At 44.0% G+C, this 27,962-nt stretch overlaps 1 protein-coding gene across 1 annotated transcript; it reads left to right on the top strand.

Moving 5' to 3' along the window:
- Positions 1 to 1,988: 1,988 nt before the first annotated feature.
- Positions 1,989 to 27,898, top strand: LOC116939816 (glutathione S-transferase A-like). The gene is made up of 6 exons (XM_032948643.2): positions 1,989 to 2,262; positions 11,351 to 11,416; positions 15,459 to 15,564; positions 17,792 to 17,910; positions 25,846 to 25,934; positions 27,558 to 27,898. The coding sequence occupies exons 1-6, from the start codon at positions 2,095 to 2,097 to the stop codon at positions 27,688 to 27,690; spliced, it is 681 nt and encodes a 226-aa protein (XP_032804534.1). The 5' UTR covers positions 1,989 to 2,094; the 3' UTR covers positions 27,691 to 27,898.
- Positions 27,899 to 27,962: the final 64 nt, after the last annotated feature.

Genomic DNA, 27,962 nt, shown 5'->3' on the forward strand with positions numbered 1-27,962 from the left:
CTACAGGAAAGCTACCCATACAGATGCTTACTTGAAACCGGATTCCCACCACCATCCATCCCAGAAGAACTGCCTCATCAAGACTCTATACCATAGAGCCCAATGCATTTCCGACCAGGAACACATTACCAGTGAACTCAAGCACGTACACCAGGCTCTCAGGGCTAATGGCTACTCCGACTACACAATCCGCAAAGCCATCACTCCAGTCATGAAGAAGGATCCTCTTGTGGAGCCACTCAAAACCATCACCTTACCCTACATTGCAGGAGTCACTAAAAAGATCTCCAAAATCCTGAATAAACACAAGATCCAGGTCCGATTCAACACAGTACACAAAATCCGTGATTTAGTTCCATCTGTAAAAGATGTTCTTCCAGACATACAGTACCCGGGTGTTTACAAACTAAAGTGCCTCTGTGGTAGTAGCTACATTGGAGAAACCAAAAGACATATCTCGGACCGCATCCGCGAACATAAAGCAGACTTGAAACACGGTAAGACGAACTCCTCTGCCGTGGCAGATCACTGTTACAATTCAGTGGGCTCACATGACATTGACTTCGCCAAGACGGAGGTTCTTTGCAAACCAACTGGCTACCATGAGAGATTCGTTCATGAGGCCATTCACATATACAAGCACAGAGACAATTTCAACCGAGAAGATGGATTCAGGCTTAGTAACCACTGGAAAGATGTGTTAAATCATTTCTGTTCTTAATTAATTGTAATTTTACGATGACCTTCAGACCGCAGCTCTTTCGCCAGCATTGCCTCTTAATACCTCTCACACTACGGTTAATGGTATGGTTTACAACATGGAGTATACTAGGGCTTCGCAGCTGTCTCTCCCCCTCCTCTGTTCCGACCATGGACGAACTCGTCCGTCTGAACGGGGCCCGTAGCTATCCGTGGTACGGAAATTTGAGGGTAAGAATCCACCCATTTTTTCGCCATATAGCATTGTGATATATAACGACTTATGGTTGGTAGCTTAGCTGATTGGAGAATATAGAGTTTATTGATAACATGAAGGTAATTTATATTTTAGTTTTTATTGGTTCACTATATAGTACTGTGAATAGCTCAGATGTGTTAGTCATTTCTGTGACCAGTCACCAGCAAATCACCCAGTTATTTCAATGCTAAATTTGCCTAGTTATTTCAATGCTAAATTCTCCTGTTTTGATTTGTACTAAGTACCTCGGTGAATGTGTATGCTCTGACTTCAACGTAACTATTTCTGTAGCAGTTACAAGCGAATGCCTTAATTTAGCTATTTCAATGCTAAATTCTATGCTAATTCCTTTTAACAATGGGTGCCTCTGCGGATGTGTATGCTTTAACTTTTAACATAGCTATTTCTGTGACCAGTCACAAGCTAATCATTCAGCCTTTTCAATGCTAAATTTTATGCTAATTCCTTCGTCAAGGCTCTTTGTTCCTCTCACACAGCTTAAAAGCCGTGATCTGAACGTGGCTCTCTCACTCCAGCGCTGTCATTCTACGTGACTTTACCGAAAGAACCAAAGAAGATGAATCATTGCAGTCACGAAAGCTTTAAATCGAAATTCATCGTTGTCATTGTTGTGTGTGCATGCGTGCGTGCCCACATGTGTGTGTGTATTCCCTTTCCGATAAGCAAGCCAGTATCAGGAACTCAAGGTAGGTGAAAATAAAATAGATTTTTTCCTTCTATTTATGTTACTTGTACTTACTATACAGTATTTTTGTTAGTGTTACACGCAAATGTATATTTATTAAATAGTGCTTCCCTTTTTTGTTGAACCGCAACACTCATCGTATGTGCATGTAAATACAGCGCATTATGGCGTTCCTACTTACGAACCGTTCCATTTATGAACGGTTCTCAGAAACTAAATGTGTTCGTAATCCGAGGACTGCCCGCAATTTAGTATTCAAAAATCGGAATCGAGTAAATTTTCATACCAAAAAAAGAATCGATCCAAAAGATTGACGGAGTTAAATCTGCAATCGATTCTTCTGGAATTTCAGTTTCGGGGCCCTTTATCAGGCGACGCCCGCTGTGTGCTCTCTGTGCTCCTCTTTCCGTGCTTTGCCCTCCCGCGAGCCATGGCGAGCGACATGCTACTATACTGGGGCTCGGGCAGCCCGCCGTGCTGGCGCATCCAGCTGTGCCTGGAGGAGAAGGCGCTGCAGGGCTACCAGCAGAAGCTGCTCTCCTTCGAGAAGCAGGAGCACAAGAGTGCAGCTGTGACCGAGATCAACCCCAGGGGACAGGTGAAAGCTCACACACGCACGCATCGCGCACCACACTCGCACATAACACTGCAGCAGTATCAGCCTGGTAGCTTGAGAAGAACAGGTCGTGGTTTTTGATCCGTCTCGCACGCAATAACTCCGGTCACGTTCAACCACGCAATTCTGCAGGTGACAAAGACAAAAAGTCAGAAGTTTAAGAGACGCTCGGGAGCAATTGGTGTTTCGCAATCTTACCTGTAAAGGGCGACACGGCACGCGAGGGAGTGGGTGGCCAGCACTACGGCATGGCCGCCTTTGTCTCGCCCAGTGGCGATATTTACTCCTCGGGCAGGCCCAGGATCGTTTCGGTAATTCGTCACTTTTATTGGTCACTAGCTGTACTACCCGGCTTCGCCCAGGACTTGGATTCACCACACCCGTCCGCCTTTGTCTCCCCAGTAGCGATGTTCACACCACACTAGTTACTCGTTTGAGGCTGAGTCGATCTAGGGGAGGCCCAGAACCGGTTCAAATAATCGTCACTGGTGGTGGCCGTGAGGGGGAATCGAGCTCGGGTCGCCGGGTTCGTAGTGCAGCGCGCTAACCACTGCACTACCGCTCCAAAGACAAAGATCCCCCATATAGCTTTAACAGACTGTAGGGGCAAGTGCTGTTAGCGAGCACCTATGAAGGCCGGAACGGCACACGAGGGGGTGGGTGTCCAGCACCACGCCCGGCCGCCTTTGTCCCCCCAGTGGCGATGTTCATACAGCAGACCAGTTACTTGTTTGAGGCTGAGTCGACCTAGGGGAGGCCCAGTACCGGTTCAAATAATCGTCACCGGCGGTGGCCGTGAGCGGGAATCTAACTCGGGTCGCCGGGTTCGTAGCGCAGCGCGCGAATCGGTACACAGTCCCCCCCCCCCCACAAACAGGATAAAGAAAAAATCCCCCGTGTAGCCTTAGAGGGAAAGTGCTGTTAGCGAGCACCTATGAAGGCCGGCACGGCACACGAGGGGGTGGGTGGCTAGCAGCACGCCCGGCCGCCTTTGTCGCCCAAGTGGCGATGTTGACACCACAGCAGTTACTGGTTTGAGGGTGAGTCGACCTACGGGAGGCCCAGGACCGGTTAAAATAATCGTCACCGGTGGTGGCCATGAGCGGGAATCGAACTCGGGTCGCCGGGTTCGTAGCGCAGTGCGATAACCGCAAAACTACAATGCGTTACGCTTCCACATGCGAGGGTCACCGACAGATTTGACGTCATAGCTCACTTGCCGTGCAAAAAAAATAGATGCATTATTGAGCTCCCCCCCCACCCAAAAAAAACAAAGTGTATTTTTATAATTTTTGCATGGTGTACAGTTTAGCAAATTTCAGGTTTGTTGCATGTCGGGAAGTACGCTAAATATTTTGAACAGACACACAATCACAAATTTCCCTTTTATATATGGAGATGAGCGGGAATCAAAATCCGGTCGCCGGATTTGTAGCGGAGTGCGATAACCACACAACACTACCTCACTGCAGGTCACAACACACCCACTCACCACGCACTCACCACCCACTCACCCCAATGCAGGTCCTAATGCACACACTACCTACCCCACTACAGGTCACAACACACTCATCACCCACTAACCCCACTCCAGGTCAAAACACACTCGCTCACCACCCACTCACCCCACTCCAGATCACAACACACCACCCACTCACCCCACTCCAGGTCACAACACACACACACCACCCACCCAACCCCACTGCAGGTCACAACACACTCGCCACCCACCCCACTGCAGGTCACAACACACCACCCACTCCACTGCAGGTCACAACACACTCACCACCCACTCTACTACAGGTCACAACACTCACCACCCACTCACCCCACTGCAGGTCATAACATACTTACTCACCACCCACTCACCCCACTGCAGATCACAACACATCACCCACCCCTCTGCAGGTCCTAACGCTTCTGGTTCTGCTTCTTCCCACGCACTGCTCCACTTTGGAATTCCCTCCTCCCGTTGTCAGCTCGTATAACTTTCCTCAATGAAAGAAGCGTGTTAACTCTTGAATACATAGTCTTACAATTGTGATAATGCCATGTGTTTCTGGCCGTTTCATTTTTTCAGTCTCTGGGTCTGTGCTCGACAACTGCGTTTAACATAACACATGCAATACACCCTACAAATGCAACACCTGGAATGCGGTCCCTCCTTAGGTCTAGATATATAAACAGTTGAATCTGGATAAGTACTGGGATGCGAGCCCAACCGGATATGACAAGTGGTGTAGGCAGTGCACAAACACATCCATTGTTGGATTGATTTTCTACGGTTCCCCTTCGCCAATTAGCACCGACTAGCTTAACACCCATGACCCGCACGGAATGGGGAGGCCCCGTGTAGCAGTGGATTTTCAAAAGAGATGTACATAGTACATACTACGTAGTACATACTACGTAGTACATAGTAGTACATACTACGTAGTACATCGCAGTACATAGTTGTATGTACATAGTACAATTCCTGCGGAGGTATTGGGGAGGCCTTTGGGCTTCAACTGTAACCTGTGAAGGTTAAGCTAAGGTACTTTTATGCAATTGTAAAATGTAAACTACGGTAAGAAATGAACAATAACTATCGGGATTTTTTTGTAGCTCAAAAGTAACGTAATATTTTTGCATGATCGCTTCATAGACCACGTCATCTGTGCATATTCCATCTTTGGTAACGATGCCTTCTGAGCCAGAATTTTGATGGCTTTTCTGGTTTCAATGCGTTATGCTTGCCACGTAATATTGGAAGCGACTCCGGTAAACATGGTAAAAGGGAGAAAGATTCAAATCTTCTGCTGTGTTTGTTCGTGCCTCTTGGCAGCTGTGCTTCCAAAAGAAGGATGAATTGGAAATAGTTTTTGTGTCATCGAGAATGGAAAGGTGTTTTCAGCTGAATGTAAATATAGAAATATGTTTTAAGAGCTTCTTGTAGTGAGATCCACTTGCAACCATGGGTCCGACGATGTGATTGTTCCTTGTCCAGATTACATAGCTTGTTCCATTGCAGTGTCCGTTGCTTGCATAAACATTCCGAAGGAGCATTTTGTAGGAGGCACCCTTCAGTTTGAGCAATTGAGGTGGAAATCCGTAAGGGTTGAGCTTTGTTTATGAATTCATTATCCATTCTATCTGAGCTTTTGTAGACTTTTTCACCAGGAAAACGGCTCATCATCATTGTATTGGTCAAATCAACAGCACTGTAGGACCAATGATGGCATGGTTTGTAAGGAATGTAGCATCTTTGTAGTAATCCTTAAGGCCATAGAATACAATCGCAGAGATCGCTGAGGTTCTAAGATAGAAGCAGGTAAATGCCGTTAAACTGAAAAATCTCCGTAAAGTTTGAAGAATGCTGGAATATTATGACATTGCTTTAATGTTAAGTTTTCGCTAATTGTATTATCATAAAACTGAAGGTAAGTGCTCCAGTCCCATACCCCCCTCCCCCCTAAAACGACACAATGCATCCATGGAAACTCCGTTGTAAATGAGATTGTCATTTTTCAGACTATATTTTTGCCATAGATGCAATATTAATGGGCGGCTATGTACCTGAACACGGTATAGAAGCCCAATTTTTCACAAAAAGGCGATAACATGGTAATATCTATCGCATTTACACTCGCTTCTGCTGCTGTCACCTCTTCTAATGCTAAACTGATCTTGTTTAAAGCCAGCCTTTCACTAATTTCAGAGAGAATAAGATTGCTCCGATTTGAACTTGATAATCTAGACAAGACTCTTACAATCATACCTAATATTAACAGATAAAATGTCCACTTCTGATTGGGACCATGTAGATAACATGACAGTCTCCTCTGCTAATTCAATGTCAACCAAATGTAAAGTTAACTTGATTGCTAAATTAATCCTCCTGTCAAAAAAGAAGCCTGCTCCACACGTTAAAAAGTTAGATGTTAACAAGATTGTCATCAATCAGAGTAACATCCCAATTTCTGACAGCCTAAAATCGGTACGAGCTAAAGGGTTGAATTTCGCAGTCACCCCTAAACATATCCCAGTGGATGATATAATCTCCCAGGTCGACGTAGCCCTCAAAGGCTTGGGACAGATCCCGACAGACATTGCTAGAGCTGAAATTGCCACCATCCTTAAAAATGCAAAAAAAAAACATGAGTAACATTAGCAAAGACGAGCGCTCTGAACTTGCAACATTGAAAAAGAGGGATGACATAGTCATCCTCTCGGCCGACAAGGGCAATGCCACTGTCATCATGGATAAAACCACATACAACAACAAAATCCAGGACCTTAATGATGGCAGCTACACCAAAATCAACAAAGATCCTACTAACAACCTGACTACAAAAAACAACAATATCATTACCAGTTCGACTTCTCTAATCGAACCAGTCAAACGGCTCTCCCTAAAACCTTCTGCTGCTAGACCACCCAGATTCTATGGTCATCTTAGCGAGGGTCTTAAAACTCAAAGTTTATGACCTCATGATGCTTATTACGACCAACGAAGGCAGCGTCTTTGCATAGACAAGCAGTACCTTGCACACCATTGGGTGGCAAAAAGTTGTCTTCTTCATGCTCACAAATCCCTATGGATGAGGGAAACAATTCATGCAAGTCACATTGACACATTTATCAGTGCTGAGCTACCTCACCCCCATCAAGACCCTGCCCTTTTCCTATGTGGTCTGCAACCAAATGGTCCATGGTCCATGTGGCCAGTTCTATCTAAGAGGTATCCATGCAACTACTTGAAACACACTCAGTCGACCCATGATGCCTATAGTTTATATCGTCACAGAACTACTTAACATGATGGATTTCAAATTACACTCAGACCTGCCACTAACTCGCTAATTAAGGTTCACAACCAGTGGATCGTTCCCTACTTCCCTCTCCTGTGCAAGATCTTCCAGGCCCACTTTCATGTGAAATTCTGCTATTCTCAAAAAAGCCATCAAATATCTTTGCCAATACATCAACAAAGGCTCTGACATGCCTGTCTTTGACTTACAAAACAGAGGGACAAAGTGTGCATGAGCTCAAACTTTTTTTCTAAGGAACATACATTAGAAACAATGGGGCCATTTTCTGAATTCTTGCCTTCTCCATCCATGACCGTTCCCCCACAGTCATCCATTTGGCACTTCACCTCCAAAATTATCAACGCATCTACGTCACTAAAGGAAATGCCCAACAACAGACCCTGACTCAACCCTTATGGCGTTCTTTGTTTTCTGCCCAAGTGATCCATTTGCTGCCAACCTGCTCTACCATTAAGTTCCCTCCTACTATACATGGACTGCTAAAAAACATTTGAAGCGAGGTGCTGCTGACGGTGAATCGGGATGCCTTAGGACGAGTCTACACAGTTTATCCCAACAATCAGCAGTGCTACTTTCCCCCAATGCTTTTCCATGTTGCCAAAGGGCACATCTTTCCAAGACCTCTAAACAGTGGAAGGAGTTCTGTCAAACATACAGGGAAGCTTGCAATCTTCGTGCACTTCCTGCGCATAATCACCATCTTCATAAAACTATGACAGAAGCTTATGTTGGTCAGTCCCCTTTCCAACTGACATTGCTCTTCTGCATACATCTTCAAGTTTGCAGCCCATCTAACCCCATGAGACTCTGGCAAAAATATAAACAGGGCATGAGTGAGGACATCCTCCACGGAGCTCATTGGCAAAATACAAACCTCGACGTCAATTTTCTGATGTCATCTTCAAACAGGCCCTCATCCTTCTTCAGGACAAACTGCACTCCATTAGTGGAAAATACCTCACGTCTATGGGACTACCAACGCCCTACAGAGACAACCTGTATGCCCTCGCTAAAGAGATCCTCCGTCAAATATGCTATTATGCTTTACAGCTTCTTAAATTTAAATTTTGATTTAAAGCTTTTGTGACTGCAGTAATTCATATTCTTAGCTCTTTCGGTAAAGTCACGTTGAAGGGAAACAATAAAATAATAAAATATATATAAAGCAATAAAAATTATCACGACGTTTCGACCATAACACAAACGGTCGTCATCAGGTGTGTCGGTTTGCATAAATTTATTTATTTTTAAACGGTGTATTTATTTATTTTTAAAAACCCGTCAGCGCCACGCGCAGCGATTTGGCAGTTTATTTAGAAGGACGAGTCCATCTATGTTCTGAAAAGAGGAGGGGGGAGACGAAAAATTAAAGTATGCTGTCTGAAAGCCACTGTAAGCGTGAACAATCAATTAAGACCTGAAATGGTTTATCAAATCTTTCCAATGATTGCTAAGCCAGAATCCATCTTCTCGGTTGAAATTGTCTCTGTGTTTGTATATGTGGATAGCCTCATGAACGAATCTCTCATGGTAGCCAGATGGCTTACAAAGAACCTTTGTCCGGGAAAAGTCAATGTCATGTGAGCCTACTGAATTATAACTATGATCTACCACGGCCGAGGTGTTGGTCCTACCGTGTTCAAGGTCTGCTTTGTGTTCACGAATGCGGTCCGAGACATGGCGTTTGGTTTCTCCAATGTAACTACTACCACAGAGGCAACTTAGTTTGTAGACACCAGGGTACTGTGTGTCCGGAATCACATCTTTTACAGACGGAACCAGATCACGGATTTTATGTAATGTGTTGAAACGGACCTGGATCTTGTGTTTATTCAAGATTTTGGAGATCTTTTTTGTGATCCCCACAATGTAGGGTAAAGTGATGGTTTTGAAAGGCTCCTCAAGAGGGTCCTTCTTCATGGTTTGAGTGATAGCTTTGCGGATTGTATAGTCGGAGTAACCATTAGCCTTAAGAGCTTGGTGTAAGTGCTTGAGTTCACTGCCTATGTGTTCCTGGTCGGATATGCATTGGGCTCTATGATACATCAGATTTACCATGGAAGTCGAAAAAGATGGCAAGCTACCTTTTTTGGATGTCCTAATTAAAAAGAGACCTGATGGTTCAATGAGCCACTCTGTCTACAGGAAAGCTACCCATACGGATGCTTATCTGAAACCGGATTCCCACCACCATCCATCACAGAAGAATTCTCTCATCAAGACTGTATTTTGCATGGCAAGTGAGCTGTGACGTCACATTTATCATGTGACCCGTATGCAGAAGCGTCACGCAGTGTGCCTGCTCATGTCACGCACCCCCCAACCCTCCGCGGGTACAGTGCCATACAAATGTGTTGCAGGTCTAAGGCGTTCTTCGCGCAGCATTGCTTTATAATTTCAGTCGTTTACTGCCGTACGTACCCTGAAAGTTGTGTGTGTCTGCTGCAAGCGCGTGTATGTTTACCTATGGACGCGCGTGCGTTTGTGTGGCAGTAGTGTAGCGGTTCGCGCGCTGCGCTACGAACCCGGTGACCCGAGTTCAATTCCTGCTCACGGCCACCACCGGTGACGATTATTTGAACAAGTCCTAGGCCTCCCCTAGGTCGACTCAGCCTCAAACGAGTAACTCGTGTGGTGTGAACATCGCCACTGGGGAGACAAAGGCGGCCGGGCATCGTGAATCCAAGTCCCGGGCGAAGCCGGGTAGTAAAGCTAGTAGTGCATATAATAGTAATCCGTACGATAAACATTTCATCAATTAAAATAATTTATAATAACATGAGTAAATATGTACTCACGAGTGCATTCGACTGTACTCCTATAAGGCATTGGTTGGAGCTGCTGCACTCTCAACCTGGGTCTTAGTGACTCCCTCAGTCAATTTTTGTGGTGAGGTTTATTTGGGGTGACGCATGAAACTCACCTGGCTAAACGCACTGTAATAATAACATTAATTTAAAAAAATGGACCATAGTCGAGGTTTTTTGGGTTAGATTTCATAAATATAAATGTCGTTAAACTCGCCACCACCGGACACAGCCAATTAGTAAGGTTTATCACGTAAACAAGATGTGCCAATTGTTTACTAGTTCAGCACCATTGTGTTGGAAAGTAAACCCACAACATTTACAATTCGAGTGAATTGTAAATGTACACTTATATTTATGCAATATAATCCAAAAAACCTCAGATAATATTGGTCGTGAAAGCCTATGTGCTAAAAATATAAAATTCGGTTTGCTTTTTATAATGGAATCGTAGCCACGAATCGTGATAATCGAATCACGGGGAGTGGTGGGGTCTGGTTGGCTCAGAGCCATGCTTCGCTCTCTGGCTGAGCGAATGATGGGGGCGACTATGTTTGGGGCCATCCATTTAGTACGTATGTATGGAGGGGGGAGGGGAGGTTAACCCAAATGCATACGCTTTTGTATGGGGGGTCTACTGACAATGTACGTACTCGTAGGAAATGAGGGGGGGTTAAGTCTCGATAATAATTTGTCTACATTGGCCTTCAAATTAGTTAGATAGTCCGGCGTTGGACTATCTGTTTGCTTAAACACGTTACTATTTGCATACGCTTTTTGGCGTCCTCTGGTCTAACACCGTTTGAGACGAGGCTCAAAGGAAAGCTGTCTGGTTTGGACCAATCAGTTTCAAGGACAATGCATATATTAGCCTTGTAATAGGTTTCAGTTTTGTGGTTTAACATCATAACACCTGTTTTGTTGCCAGAAAAATGGGGAAAAGCCTATTATCACATGTTACTATTTTACTATTATTCATCCTTGATCGTTTCTACGTGGATTAAATATTGGCCGTTCTATAGGATTCAGGGGGGGGTGCGTCAATTATACGTACGCAGGTGGGGCGGGGTGTAAAAATAATGCATGCCTTCTTGGAGGGGGAAGAGGTCAAGTTTTGACAGATTTTTGCATACGTACTAAATGGATGGCCCCTTTCCTCAGCCGGCGTTTCTGCGTGTTATCACTCGTAAGCACTCTGTCGGTGTTTTTATTTCATTTTTTGCAAAAAAAGTTTCTGCAGGACGAAAGAGCATTATCATTAATCAGCTTGCTATGGGGTTGCGCTAAGCGAGGTCTGCCTGTTCTTAAAATATGTGTATGGATTCTTGGAACATGAGGTTATAGTTTGAATAATGGGAATTCTTCATAGATTTGTTCATTGCTTGAGTTTATTAATACTGTGATTTCTTGAGTGGGTTCACTTAGCTGATCAATCTTGTCCCCCCGCAGCTTCCCTCCTTCCGTCACGGTGACAACATTATCAACGAATCCTTAGGGGCGTGCTTCTACCTGGAGGTGAGTCATGATACAAGAACGTAAGCCTCAATGTGTGCACTTTCAAGTAATAGCAAAGGGTTACATAATGCAACATTTCAAAGTAATGTGGATTGAGGCTCTTGATGAAAATGTTAAATACCCATAACATGTTACGTAATTTTGTTTATGTTGTGCATGCTATAACATATGCTGTAAAATTACACTCTCAAAATGATTCTGCTCTATTGAAAATGTCTTAGATGAATTGTGTGTTTTAAAAATATTTTCATAAGTTTTGTTTGGAATCCATACTCTTTGGTTATTTCGGTAAAGTCACGTAAGTATAAAATAAAATAAATCACGACGTTTCAATCGCAACACAAGCGGTCGTCCTCAGGCGGAAAAAAATATAATCCAGCAGTGGAACTGCTGAACTAGCGAGAGAGCAGCTACAACAAGGTTATACATGTGGCGATTGGCAAGCCCACATTTGGGGTAGAATTCCTTTCCAGCTCAGACCCCTCTTGCTTGCCCATCGCCACATATATAGCCTTGTTGTAGCTGCTCTCTCGCTAGTTCAGCAGTTCCACTGCTGGATTATATTTTTTCCGCCTGAGGGCGACCACTTGTGTTGCGATCAAAACGCCGTGATTTATTGTATTTTATGCCTACGTGACTTTACCGAAAGAACCAAAGAGTATTGATTCCTTCAGTCACGAAAGCTTCAAATCAAGATTTGTTTGGAATGCTAAGAAATTTGTAAAAAAAAGCGTTTATATTTAGAGATGAAAAATATTGTGAATTAAAAGATTGGACCAAGTAACAAGATAACTCAGGCCATAACCTCTCTTATAGTTATTTTAATAAAGTCCAGAACCATGAGAAAAGTTTTAATAAGATGGGAGATGCTAAAAGTAAATCAAGAGGAATAAAAATTGAGAAGGTGGCTCAAACTCCTCAGAGGGAATATTGACAAAACAATGGAAAAAGGGATTGAAGCATCGCTCGTGAAAAGTTTGTTTGAAGTACAGGCGTGTCTCGCTTATGGTTGGCTATGTGTGGGTGTGAGGAGCAGTATCCAGCAAAAACAACCCCCTTCCTCGATGGTGCCGGACGGTAACGCTGTGATGGCTGTGAGGACAGCAATGGCGAGGGCCAATTCCAATCAACTGTTCCCTTCATAGTGGGGATGAAATTAGTGAGGTTGGAGTGCCTCAAATATTGGAAGAAGTAAGCACCCCTTGTGAGTGGCTGACTGAAGTGCCCTCTATTGAAGAAGTACGGAAGGCGATCCAGAGTCTTGAGACCAGGCGTTTATGTGCAGACTGCCCTATATGACATCATCACAGCTTTCTGGACCACTGGACGGGTTCCGCAGATTTGGAAGGATGCCCTGGTGGTCCCCCTCTTTACGAAGGGAGACCGCACAGATTGTTGTAACTACAGGGGCACCTCCCTCAGTGTGTCGAAAAAGGTCATGGCAAGGATTATTCAACATCGCTTTGCCAGGCACTCAGAGGAGAGCCTTGCAGAGCCACAATGTGGTTTCAGGCTAGGGTAATCCTGCACGGATGACATATTTGCTGTTTGTCTGCTTTAGAAGAGGTGTGGGGAATTCCAACAGGACCTACATCTCTGCTTTATTGGCCTGGTCAAGGCCTATGATACCATCAGTAGGCCTGGGATCTGGGTTGTTCTTTGTACTTTTGGAGTCCCGGATTTTCTGCTCAGGTAAAGCTATGTGTTTAGGAGTCAGAGCCATTCCCTGTTCACCTTGGTACCGACAGGGATGTCCTGTGGCGCCTACATTACTTAACATAATTTTCGGTCATGTAATTCGAGAAGCCTTCCATTGCTGTACCGGAGGAACCGCCATCAGGTACAGATACAATTGGAGGCAGATGGATGCCCAGGTGCAGTTGAGGGATGGCTCCTAATTGGTCAACCATGTTATGTATGCTAATGATCTGGTGATTGCTGCTCACTCGGAGAACGAGTTGGAGGCTCTGCTGCTTGACCTGGTGCATGCTACTAAAAGGTGGGGCCTTGCCATCAGCCCCACTAAAACTAAGCATGTGCCTGGGTATTTCGTATCATCAAAAATGTTGCCACTCAACTCTCAATTGGTGATGGGGTAGTTGTGGAGAGAGTGGAGAGGTTTCCATACCCTGGCAGTGTGCTTATGACCAGCTCCGGTTAGACGGCAGAGGTCTTACTCTTCATCAGTCAAAAGGTATCATAATTTCATCAGCTGTGGAAGCTACCCGGTCTGTCGCTCCGCACGAAGATTTGGGTCTTCATGGCCATGGTCATGCTCTCCCTTATCTATGCTTAGGAAACGTGCACCCCCCCTAATGGAATATCATCACTGGTTAGATACGTTCAGACTGGCCTGTCTACGGTCCATCCTGGGTTTAACCAGGCTGGATTGTTTGAGAGCTCACAAATCCCTTGAAAGATCTGGACAAAGTCCCATTGGTGAGCTCCTCCAGCAAGCAAGGCTGCGTTGGCTGGGTCATATAGCCTGCATGCCCAGCCACGACATGTACAAAGAGTTTTTATTCAACTGGATAAAGGGGGCTAAATGGGCGTGGCACGGGCAAGATAAGAGATGGAATGATGTGGTACGAGAGAATATGGAGTTGAGTGGACTATCCAATGACCGGTACAAGCAGTGCTAAGGTCGGCCTCTGTGGAGAAGGCTCGTGAACGATGCCACCAGGTAGTTGGAGGTAATCACCCTCCAACAACAGCGGAGGGCATAGGAGTGACTCTCACAACAATGAGCAGAGCGCTGGATGGCTAAAACACAGCAAGTTGTCACAGTAGGGGACACAGATGGTGCATCTGCCGGTCATCTCAGTCAGTCAACCCATGGTACCTGGGTCTGTTCCGTGACCTGCCAGCGAGCATTTGACACTTCACATGGCCTTAAAGTGCACATAACCTGGCACAAGGGCCGTGGTGACATCATGACCACTTAGTGGCGAATGGTTGTTGTTGTGGGGAGCAGAGCTACGAACCTGGCGACCCGAGTTCAATTCCTGCTCACGGTCAACACCAGTGAGGATTATCTGAACCGGTCCTGGGCTTCCCCGAGGCAGACTCACTCAAATGAGTGAGTACCTGGTGCAGTATGTAAACATAACCACTGGGGAGACAAGGGCGGCCGGGCCATGGTGCTGGCCACTCACCCCCTCGTGTGCCGTGCCAGACTTCATAGGTGCTCGCTAACAGCACTTATCCCAACAGTCTGTAAAGGCTATATGGGGGATCTTGCATTGTGGTGCTTCATGTGTGATAAGTGTTAAATTTGATGTTTTATTACTTTATTTTAAAATGATACAATAATTGGTATTTCTCACATGATAAAAGTTGCTCAAGAGTGGAACATTTTGGGGCTGAAATGTAGCTCATCTTTAAACGTGACAGGCAGTCAATGGGAAAACAATGATCATTTAACGAGTTTTCGCTTACCGAGCAATTTGCGTGGAATACATCGTGCTCGATAAGCGAGACGACACGCCTGTATAGCACAATATGCATCTCACTGATGGGGCCCATCTCATGAGTTGAAAGTAATTTGAAACATGATACAGCTGTGAGCTCCCAGTGGCAAAAAGTTTCCTTAGAACACAATTCTCTTCAATTCATGAGCCAACTGTTGTGCTATCCCTGTTATCCTGTGCACGAGGCCTGGGTCAGGCTGTCCATTCCAGCGAAGTGCTTTCCCATTCAATCGTACAATGCAGCCTTGTTCATCTCCAGTTCATTGGCCTGAGCTTGTGGTAGAATTACATTCTTATGGGGTCTATAGTACAGTCACTGTTGACTTCACACTAAATGGTATGTATATTATCAACCCCAGGGGGCTGAAAAGCTGAAGAGACTCTTAATTGTTTTGAGCCTCTTATCTTAATCATTGTGCCGCTTGGTCATTATTTATTTAAAGTCAACTTGAAGATAACAACGTTCGTGTTTTAGTCAAAATGTCTATGGACGGAATTGGTGTCAAACAAGGTGGAAATAATACCTATGGTTATTTTTTGTTGCAATTCACATACTTTGTTTGTCTGTGCAGAATCAGTTCAAGGCACAGGGCACAAAACTGATGCCAGATGGAGCAGCAGAGCAGGCCTTGGTTCTGCAGCGCACATTTGAGGTTCTCACCTTGCAACAGAAATCTGGTGATGATCACATTGCACACATTTGAAACTCGCGTATAAACCTAGTGGCCCGCACATTACGGAAGCATGACTAGGGCGTTCCATTTTGTATGATGCACTGTGGACACAATGTACCACACACTGTCGTGCAGGGGAAAATAACGTTGCTTGGGTGGCATATATTCAGTGGAGTGACACGTGTCCTAGAAAATGTATTTAAATCCCCCTATCACCAGTGCTGTAATATAATATGTTCTCGCATTATATGAATTTTCTCAAAATCCTTATAGTTGCTTGTTCTAGCACTGTGAGACAGATAGAGAGGTGACACTCCAATGTTGTTATCACTTTCTCTACATCTGTCTCTTCTTACTCAGTATCTGCATGTCTGCTCTTTCTGCCTCTGTCTGCCCTTGGTGTTCTCTAAAGCTTCTCTGTGTGTACACTTCTTTTTCCCGCACCTCTCTTCTCTGTCTCTTATGCCTTCACCATTTAAGCAATTATTAATGCATGGAGCCCTGGATTCACCAGCAGGGCTTGTGGATTTCCAGGTATAAATTGGGACAACACTTAAGTTGCATCATTCGGCCTAAAAAAAACATACATTTTGCATACTCTTTAAATTGGACATTCCTAACTCTGCATATGCACATTATGCAAAGTAAGAAAAACCCATTACATACCATGCCAGTCCAAGACTGGTAGATCAGAATCAAAGCCTCTCTAACCCTTTTGGTAGATCTGTCCAATATGTGAATATAGCTTGCATCCATCTGCAGTTATAAGCTCAATTCATGTTGTTACAGATGTTTTTGGATTAATTGCGCCAAATAAAATGCTTTTACAGGTTTATTGAAGAGAGTTTATGCCACAGTGGGAACGTTTGGCAAAAGTGAATTGCATCTGCTCGGCATTATAGAGCATGTATAATATGAACAGCAAGGTCATTGCAGACAGATGTAAAACCAATTGATAAGGAACAGAGATAGTGGGTGACTTTCAGTATCTAGAATTGATTTTGTAAAGGAAACAGGAGAGGAAGCTAAAATGAAATCAGAAAATCCTACTTTAGTTCAATATGACATTTAATAATCTAGATCTGAAGTTTTCGTGACTGCAGGGATCCATACTCTTTGGTTCTTTCGGTAAAGTCACGTAGGTATAAAATAAAATACGACGTTTCAGATGCAACACAAGCGTCCGTCATCAGGTGGGACAACCAAAGCAAGAAACAATTGCTGAAGTGGGCAAAAGGGCTGCTGCAACAACAGGCCATATAGGTAAGAGAAGGGGGGAGGAGCCAGGGAGGAGAGACAGGGAGGGTGGGGTTGTGGGGTAGGGGGAGTGGAGGCGACAAGTTAAGACAAGAACGGCAAAAAATGCCGGGGAGGGGAAGTGGGCGGGGCTGGGAGTGGGAGGGTTAGGAGCCCCGCCCACTTCCCCTCCCCACCCCGGCTGGGAGTGGGAGGGTTAGGAGCCCCGCCCACTTCCCCTTCCCACCCCCGCATTTTTTGCCGTGCTTGTCTTAACTTGTTGCCTCCACTCCCCCTACCCCACACCCCCACTCTCCCTGTCTCTCCTCCCTGGCTCCTCCCCCTTCTCTTGCCCTTTTGCCCACTTCAGCAATTGTTTCTTGCTGTGGTTGTCCCACCTGATGACGGACGCTTGTGTTGCACCTGAAACGTCGTTATTTCCTTTAGTTTATTTTATACCTACGTGACTTTACCGAAAGAACCAAAGAGTATTTAATAATAAGTGATATGCACTTTTTTAACAAGTGGGGTTTCCTGGTGGTCTGATGGCTGGGATAACTGAGGGGAAATGAGCAGGCAGATGATGCAAATGTGTTCCCATTTGAGATGTTATATAAAAATAAATGCCAAAAAAATGTGGAACCTGTTATGCCATAGAATTGTAATTGTGATTGATTTTTATTAAGCACCACTAACATGTGCATTGCATCATATATGTCAAGGCAGAGGAATCAAGCTCTAAAATCATCCTTACGCAGTTTAAAATTCTATCTCCTTCAAGAGACGTCCTAAATAGACATTACCTCAATTGAGTTTTACCTGGGTATAAATAAACGTTACATATATTTTGATTGACTACGTGTGGTGCCTTTGCTATGACTGTATTTGTAGGAATTGGTTTTATTCGAGGATTGGTTGTTTTTAAAGGTATCTACTGTTGTGTTTTAGTTCTGCATTGCACATTTTGTAAAACTTTTGCCTTTATCTTCATTCAGGGGATGTCATCTACTACAACTGGCGCATTCCAGTGGAGGAACGGCACAACTCTGCTCTGAAACGAAACACGGAGGCATTGGCAAAGGAGCTGTTGCTATGGGAGGGGTATCTTGCCAAGGTGTGCTACAGAAATGATCAGCATTGATATGTGTGAATTTACACATCTTCTTTCAAGTTGGTTGTACATATTAAATGTGTATTACTAATTCAAGTTATCATCATTATTACGATCCATGGGCAGATAGCCTGAAGGTCTCTCATGAACGTTTTATCAATCTTGATTTGAAGCTTTCGTGACTGCAGGAATCCAAACTCTTTTGTTCTTTCGGTAAAGTCACGTAGGTAGAAAACATAGATCACCAGGTTTCGATCGCAACAACAAGCGGTCGTCTTAAGGTGAGAGAATCAGACTGCTGTGGATGAGGCATTATATTGACCCAAGAGGGGGGGAGGGAGGGGGGGTTGCCGCATCGGGCAAGAGGGTGGGGCCAGCGATTGTGAGAGATGGACTGTAGGGCATGTGAGCATGAGAGTGCAATCCCAAGGACATGTCCTTTGGATTGCACTCTCATGCTCACATGTCCTTTCAATTGCACTTTCATGCTCACATGCCCTACAGTCCATCTCTCACAATCGCTGGCCCCACCCTCTTGCCCGATGCGGCAAGCCCCCTCCCTCCCCCCCCCCCTCTCGTGTCAATAAAATGCCTCGTCCACAGAAGTCTGATTCTCTCACCTGAAGACGGTCGCTTGTTGTTGCGATCGAAACATTGTGGTCTATTATTTTTTCTACCTACGTGACTTTACCAAAAGAAGCAAAGAGTATCAACGTTTTATCATTAGTTTCCACTATCCAATATGTTCAAGTAGTGCCACATCTTTCTGTCACCAATCTCTTATGTGTCGTCAAGCCATTCTCTGCTTAGTTTTCCTCTCTTTCCGGGTGCTTCCATTTTTTCCGAAAAAACTCACTTTTAATTTTCCAATTGTCCATCCTACATACAGTGAGGGAAAAAAGTATATAATCCCCTTCTGATTTTGTACGTTTGCCCACTGGCAAAGAAATTATCAGTCTATAATTTTAATGGTAGGTTTATTTGAACAGTGAGAGACAGAATGACAACAACAAAATCCAGAAAAACGCATGTCAAAAATGTTATAAACTGATTTTCATTTTAATGAGGGAAATAAGTATTTAACCCCCTCTCAATCAGAAAGATTTCTGGCTCCCAGGTGTCTTTAATACAGGTAACGAGCTGAGATTAGGAGCACACTCTTAAAAGGAGTGCTCCTAATCTCAGCTTGTTACCTCTATAAAAGACACCTGTCCACAGAAGCAATCAACCAATCATATTCCAAACTCTCCACCATGGCCAAGACCAAAGAGCTCTCCAAGGATATCAGGAACAGGATTGTAGACCTACACAAGGCTGGAATGGGCTACAAGACCATTGCCAAGCAGCTTGGTGAGAAGGTGACAACAGTTGGTGCGATTATTCGCAAATGGAAGAAACACAAAAGAACTGTCAATCTCTCTCGGCCTGGGGCTCCATGCAAGATCTCACCTCGTGGAGTTGCAATGATCATGAGAATGGTGAGGAATCAGCCCAGAACTACACGGGAGGATCTTGTCAATGATCTCAAGGCAGCTGAGACCATAGTCGACAAGAAAATAATTGGTAACACACTACGCCGTGAAGGACTGAAATCCTGCAGCGTCCACAAGGTCCTCCTGCTCAAGAAAGCACATATAAATACCCGTCTGAAGTTTGCCAATGAACATCTGAATGATTCAGAGGACAACTGGGTGAAAGTGTTGTGGTCAGATGAGACCAAAATGGAGCTCTTTGGCATCAACTCAACTCGCCGTGTTTGGAGGAGGAATGCTGCCTATGACCCCAAGAACACCATCCCCACCGTCAAACATGGAGGTGGAAATATTATGTTTTGGGGGTGTTTTTCTGCTGAGGGGACGGGACAACTTCACCGCATCAAAGGGACGATGGATGGGGCCATGTACCATCAAATCTTGGGTGACAACCTCCTTCCCTCAGCCAGGGCATTGAAAATGGGCCATGGATGGGTATTCCAGCATGACAATGACCCAAAACACACAGCCAAGGCAACAATGGAGTGGCTCAAGAAGAAGCACATTAAGGTCCTGGAGTGGCCTAGCCAGTCTCCAGACCTTAATCCCATAGAAAATCTGTGGAGGGAGCTGAAGGTTCGAGTTGCCAAACGTCAGCCTCGAAAACTTAATGACTTGGAAAAGATCTGCAAAGAGGAGTGGGACAAAATCCCTCCTGAGATGTGTGCAAACCTGGTGGCCAACTACAAGAAACGTCTGACCTCTGTGATTGCCAACAAGGGTTTTGCCACCAAGTACTAAGTCATGTTTTGCAGAGGGGTCAAATACTTATTTCCCTCATTAAAATCCAAATCAATTTATAACATTTTTGACATGCGTTTTTCAGGAATTTTTGTTGTTATTCTGTCTCTCACTGTTCAAATAAACCTACCATTAAAATTATAGACTGATCATTTCTTTGTCAGTGGGCAAACGTACAAAATCAGCAGGGGATCAAATACCTTTTTTCCCTCACTGTATGTGTCCAAACAGTGCCAGTTTCCTTCTCATCACTCCCTGCATCATTAGGTATTTTTTCTATGTGCAACGTTTTTTTACTTCTACGTCAGTTTAGATGCAGTATCCTTCTCTTGCAATACATTTCGAGTGCCAATATCTTATCTCTGTCAGCCTTTTTTAATGTCCCAAGTCTCGCAGGCATACAAATCTGTACTGAACACGCATGTTCTTAAGATGTTAATTTTGGTCTTGTAGCTGATTTGCTTGCTTATCCAGATGTTATTGAATCCTGTCATTACTCCTTTTGCCTTTGCGATCCTTGTGAAGTAATTGTCCCATGTCCGTAGACTTGCCAAGTATACAAATTCCTTTACATTCACAATCTTGCTGCTTTCTATTATTACTCCTCCCTTTTGAACACCATTGTCTTTGGCTTTTCCACGTTCATCATCAGACTTTTCCTGACTTATTCAGCGTATGAACACTTTCCTGCAGTACTACGAACCTTTCTTCCATCAGATCTATGTCGTCCACGAATCTCATGTTTTTTATTCTTTCTCCTTACACAGATATTCCTGTGCCATTGTCCTGAATGGCATCCATCACTCTTTTCAAGTATGTGATGAAGTTATGCTCTTTGTTTTTTTCGGTAAAGGCACGTAGGTAAAAAATAAATAAAATAATTGAAAACTAAATTAAATCACGACGTTTCGGGCGCAACACAAGCATCCTTCTTCAGGTGGGGACAACGTAGCGAAAGCACAAACGCTTAAGTGTGTCTCAGAGATGGCTGTGATGAGGGATTATATAGTCGTGGGGCATGGAGAGGGGGGGCATGGTGAGTGTAGGGGCGGGGTGTGGGCTTGGAGGTTAAGTTGGGAAGCCGAGGGAGCGCGGTTGGAGGCAACGACTTGGGCCAAAACGGGGGCTTTGTGATGTAGGCTGGGAGGTGAAGTTGGGAAGCTGGGGGAGCCGCTGGGAGGCAACCACTTGGGCCTAAACTGCCTGCCCCCACACTCACCATGGCCCCTCCCCCCTCCCTCCATGCCCCGCGACTATATAATCCCTCGTCACAGCCATCTCTGAGACACACTTAAGCGTTTGTGCTTTCGCTACGTTGTCCCCACCTGAAGGAGGACGCTTGTGTTGTGCCCGAAACGTCGTGATTTAATTTATTTTTTACCTAGGTGTCTTTACCGAAAAAGCCAAAGAGTATGAATCCTTGCAGTCACGAAAGCTTCAAATCTAGAATGTGATGAAGTTGTTTGGTGATAGTGGATCTCCCTCATTACTTATTGTTGTTGGGAACCATTCTCCTATTTCCAGTCCAAAATTTACTGCTGAGTTTCACCTGAGTATTAAATATTAGCATGTCATTTATGAAGGAAGTTTTAGTAGTATCTCGCCTCTTGAATTTAATTATCTATATCTATACCTTTGCATGATGCGTTCCCATCTGGCATTATCCTTCCCAAGTCTACCACAATTATCTTGATATCTTTCCTAGGAAGTTCCTTTTTCGTGCTTTACATCATTTCATATCATTCTTCAACATCCTCTTCTGCGCTATCTGATGTTGGTGTATATATTTAGATGACAGACATGTTTAGGGGTTGCCCATTCAATTTCGTGACAATTACTTTTGGACTAACTGGTCTGTATCCCATGATGCTTTGGCTTTTGTGCTCAACAAGAAACCTTCTCTTGTGTGCACTTTACCTTCCCCTTGACCAGATAACATCACCCCCATTTATCTCCCCTGTTCCTGTCCATCTAATTTCTGCTAGTCTTAGGATGTCATACCTGATATCTTTTTATTTCCTTTGTTAGCAGCTCTGACAGTCCTGTTGCTGATAGTGTTCTCACATTTCGTGTCCCTACTGTAATCTCCTCATTCGCCATTCTCAGCCTCTTCGTTGTTTCGGAATTTGGCTGTTTTATTTTCTAATGGGTCATCTTCTTGGTTCTTTCGGTAAAGTCACATAGAATGAGAATAAAACAATAAAACAAAATAAGACAATAAAAATTCTCACGACGTTTCGGTCACAACACAAGTAGCCTTCTTCGGGTGAAGAGACAGGTCTGTACAGAAGACAGAGCTCGAATGGACGCCGTCATATATGCACCGCGTTTATTAAGCTGTGTGGGCGGAGTTAAAACATGAGTCTGTACGTTACCAGCATCACCTCCGGAGCGGAGGGGGGGGGGGGCTGGGAACACAGGCAGAGAGGAATGCAAAGAGCGCGCCTATCAAGCTGTGTGGGCGGAGTCAGAGCCCGAATGTCATCAGCATCAAATGCAACCACACCAAAGAGGGAGGGGAGGGAAGGGGGGGGGGGGCTGGGAACATAGGCAGAGAGGAATAAAGAAAAGTGAGCAGGTAAAGCAAGGTGCGCTGTTGTGCCCTGAGCAGCTTCATGACTATGCTATAAACTGGACTACTATACAATAAATATGATATCTTCCAATCTAAACTACATGGTATAACATCATATCATAGACAAATTCCACCTTTGAATTATACAATGCGTTATTTTACAATACCCTATACTTTAGATTATAAACCATTTGACTTGTGATATTACACTGTCTTATTATATGAACCCAGCTATATACCACACTTCTGTATATTCACAATGCAATTACGATGCTATATATTGCCTTATGAATTATGTTAAATATTACAATGTTATACTATCAATTAAACTACATGTTATAAACCATACAATTGACTGTGGTGTGAGAAGTATTAAGAGGCAGTGTCAGCGAAAGGGCTGTGGTCTGAAAGTCACCGTAAAATGCAATCAATTAAGAACCGAAATGGTTTAAAACATCTTTCCAATGGTTACTAAGCCAGAATCCATCTTCTCGGCTGGGCTTACATGACATTGACTTCTCCAAGATGGAGGTTCTTTGCAAACCAACCGGCTACCATGGGAGATTCGTTCATGAGGCCATCCACATATACAAGCACAGAGACAATTTCAACCGAGAAGATGGATTCTGGCTTAGTAACCATTGGAAAGATGTTTTAAACCATTTCGGTTCTTAATTGATTGTATTTTACAGTGACTTTCAGACACTGCCTCTTAATACTTCTCACACCACGGTCAATGGTATGGTTTATAACATGTAGTTTAATAATTAATAGTATAACATTGTAATATTTAACATAACTCATAAGGCAATATATAGCATCGTAATTGCATAGTGAATATACAGCAGTGTGGTATATAGTTGGGTTCATATAATAAGACAGTGTAATATCACAAGTCAAATAGTTTATAATCTAAAGTATAGGGTATTGTAAAGTAACGCATTGTATAAATCAAAGGTGGAATTTGTCTATGATATGATGTTATACCATGTAGTTTAGATTGGAAGATATCATATTTATTGTATAGTAGTCCAGTTTATAGCATAGTCATGAAGCTGCTCAGGACACAACAGCACACCTTGCTTTACCTGCTCACTTTTCTTTATTCCTCTCTGCCTATGTTCCCACCCCCCCTCCCCTCCCCTCCCATCCCCTCCCTCTTGGGTGTAGTTGCATTTGATGCTGATGACATTCGGGCTCTGACTCCGCCCACACAGCTTGATAGGCGCGTTCTTTGCATTCCTCTCTGCCTGTGTTCCCAGCCCCGCCCTCCCCCCCCCCCCTCCCCCGCTCCGGAGGTGATGCTGGTAACGTACAGACTCATATTTTAACTCCGCCCACACAGCTTAATAAACGCGGTCCATACATTACGGCGTCCATTCGAGTTCTGTCTTCCGTACAGACCTGTCTCTTCACCTGAAGAAGGCTACTTGTGTTATGGCCGAAACGTCGTGAGAATTTTTATTGTCTTATATTGTTTTATTCTCATTCTACGTGACTTTACCGAAAGAACCAAGAAGATGAATCTTTGCAGTCACGAAAGCTTTAAATCGAAATTTTCTAATGGTGTCGTAGCTGCTGCTGCTGCTGCTGCTGCCATTGCTGCTTTCCGGTAGTAAATTTTTCTACCTGATCCTGGTTACTCAATCGGACCTTGTTGATCCCGGCGACATCAGAGCCGGCATCCTTCTTCTTCTGCGGTCGTCATGTGTATTAGATTCCTTTTGTATTTTTTACGGTCCGCGGTGTCAGCAACCCTTTTGCCTGACCCTCCTCTGTTTTATCCGGGCTTGGGATTGGCTCAAATATCTACTGGAATTCTGGACCCCCCTGGCAAGCTACCTTTTTTGGTTGTCCTAATAAAAAAGAGACATGATGGTTCAATGAGCCACTGTCTACAGGAAAGCTACCCATACGGATGCTTATCTGAAACCGGATTCCCACCACCATCCATCACAGAAGAATTATCTCATCAAGACTCTGTACCATAGAGCCCAATGCATATCCGATCAGGAACACATAGGCAGTGAACTCAAGCACGTACACCAAGCTCTTAAGGCTAATGGTTACTCCGACTATACAATCCGCAAAGCTATCACTCAAACCATGAAGAAGGACCCTCTTGAGGAGCCTTTCAAAACCATCACTTTACCCTACATTGTGGGGATCACAAAAAGATCTCCAAAATTTTGAATAAACACAAGATCCAGGTCCGTTTCAACACATTACATAAAATCCGTGATCTGGTTCCGTCTGTAAAAGATGTGATTCCGGACATACAATACCCTGGTGTCTACAAACTAAGTTGCCTCTGTGGTAGTAGTTACATTGGAGAAACCAAACGCCATGTCTCGGACCGCATTCGTTAACACAAAGCAGACCTTAAACACGGTAGGACCAACACCTCGGCAGTGGCAGATCATTGTTATAATTCAGTAGGCTCATATGACATTGACTTTTCCAAGACAGAGGTTCTTTGTAAGCCATCTGGCTACCATGAGAGATTCGTTCATGAGGCTATCCACATATACAAGCACAGAGACAATTTCAACCGAGAAGATGGATTCTGGCTTAGCAATCATTGGAAAGATTTTATAAATCATATCAGGTCTTAATTGATTGTTCACGCTTACAGTGGCTTTCAGACAGCATACTTTAATTTTTTGTCTCCCCCCTCCTCTTTTCAGAACATATATGGACTCGTCCTTCTAAATAAACTGCCAAATCGCTGTGTGTGGCGCTGACGGGTTTTTTTTAATAAATACACCGTTTAAAAATAAATAAATAACCCGTTCAAAAATAACTAAATATATGCAAACCGACACTTCTTTAAAATGTTTCTTGCCGTTGGTTTTTCACACCTGATGATGACCGTTTGTGTTATGGTCGAAACGTCGTGAGAATTTTTATTGTTTTATATATATTTTATTGTTTCCCTTCAACGTGACTTTACCCAAAGAGCTAAGAATATGAATTACTGCAGTCACGAAAGCTTTAAATCAAAATTTTACAAACCTTATTAATGATATTGGTCACGTGGTCGCGAAAGCCTACGTGTTAAAGAGATATTTTGCTGCTGTTGTTTTTTAGATGGGCCCAGGTTCCTACATTGCTGGAAAAGCCTTCACCATCGTTGATGTTGTTTTCTTTCCTACCCTTGCTTACTGCTTCAGATTTGGGTAAGTTTTAAGGTACATGGGAACTTTTCCACAGTTGCCTGCAGAGCAGCACATGCTTGAGTCACAATGTGTTCTGTTGAAAAGAAACTGGGAAATGCAGAGATCCTTTGCTATAAAATGCTGAGCTGGTAGTGTATCCCAAGTGTATACTTTGTGTGTGTGTATATGGCCGTTTTCCAGTTCTTTTTAACGCACTACTAAGTTAGAACAGTTGATAGGCTGTCTAACAGCTTCCCGGGATGGTGAAGATGGAGACGACGACGAGGAGATGGTGACGACGACAAGAAGGTGACGACGATAGATTTGAGCAGCACGACGGGAATCCCACTTCCAGCAACAGCCCCGAGCTCTCGCTCAGGGCCCCCTCTTATACTCCCAGCGTGACCTTGCCCCGCCTTGGCCACGCCCCCTTTCTGGAACCTACTCGCGGGTTCCCGAGGCTCCCTGATAGGCCCCTTCTGTGACCTTTCCCTGAGATGTCCCTCTCTTATATACTGACGCAAGTACTGCCGTACACCGCAGTTCCCCTTTTCTGCCAGCAGCCAGCGCTATACCACTACACATGTAAAACAACACTAATAAACGCACGTAATAGTTAATGCAACAATGTTTTTCACGAGTGTTCATTTCAACTTCAGTGACAATGCACTGTGCACTATTAATATAGCAGTTTGCAGTTTTTCTCTAAATTCCAATTGAAGTCTCAAGCCTTCTTTTAAGGAGGGTCCTAAATTTTAACATTAGGGAGATTACCGCTCGCTGTGTTTAATAATCAAGCAAAGTGCAAGTAGTTTTTTAGGTTTTGTCAAATTTGGACCATGACTCCTGCAGTATCGCGGATAATGTACAGCTGATATTTCCGTTAATGTTTTATTTTCTGTCCCTATCTGCGTGTTTGCTGTATCCACTCCAAGTTACATTAGGGGGGATCTTTAACATTCCACTGTGATGCAGAATGGGCACATTTTATGGTAAATACACCGGGTATTTTCCATACACCTGTAGTTATTTACCAGGGCGTTCTACTGAGTTCAAACCATACACCTCTAACAGGTGGCGAACGTGCTACCACTGGGCCATGCCACGGCTCCAATGAAAAATATATAAAAAAATATGCCCTCTATCCAGTTACCTTCTCACTTAAATGTTTTACAATTTATTTTACCAAGTAAGGCCCACTTAGCTCTAGTTATTTTTCAGAAGCGACCTGGCTACCAATGATAGCCCAACAAAGTTGCTTATCACGTGGCAATGTGTAGCACCGAAATACTCTTAAATGCGTGATGTTGATTTAAAAGATGGAGGGAAAAACCGGAGGACCCGGAGAACAATCCACGTAACCACAGGGAGAAATATGCAAACTCCAAATATACAGGCGTCAGGGTCGGGATCGGACCAAGGACTTCCTTTATACCATGCGAGGGAGATAAACATCTCGCCACTGCAGTGCCCAAATAATTTGGAAGCCGTACAGTACTGTAGTTGATAAACATATGTTTACACATTCTTTTGCTTGTATGGACTTTGGATAATTTTTTATTCGATTTAGCCATGCTTACAAGTTTAATTTGTTTGATAATGTTTATTTTCTATCGTTTGTGCATTGTGTGTGTTTGCGTGCAGACTGTCTACAGAGAGGTACCCGAATCTGGGTGCCTACTACAAGCTGCTGGAGCAGCGTCCGAGTGTGCAGGCGTCCTGGCCTCCACACTGGAAGGAGAATCCACAGACACAGGATCTTCTCAAGGAGATATAAACATCCTTAACGTTGATTTAGCCAATACTCCTCAAGTGGGGTTTTGCCTTCTATGATCTAATATGATATAAAATGATTTTGTAGTCTTAAAAACCATTGTGTTTCATTGCATAGCTCTGTGGTTGTTTAACAAAAGCTAAGATCACAATGTATGGCATGTATTGTATTGCCTTAATGCATTTGAAATAAAACACTTTCACTCTCAAAATGTTTGAGCCCCCAGCACCCCCCTAGTTGAACTGTATTGCCAAATATTTTGTTATACACAACAC

This window comes from Petromyzon marinus, chromosome 7 (genome assembly GCF_048934315.1).
Source record: "Petromyzon marinus isolate PM22_M1 ecotype Great Lakes invasive population chromosome 7, UKy_Petmar_22M1.pri1.0, whole genome shotgun sequence".
Classification (NCBI taxonomy): domain Eukaryota; kingdom Metazoa; phylum Chordata; class Hyperoartia; order Petromyzontiformes; family Petromyzontidae; genus Petromyzon; species Petromyzon marinus.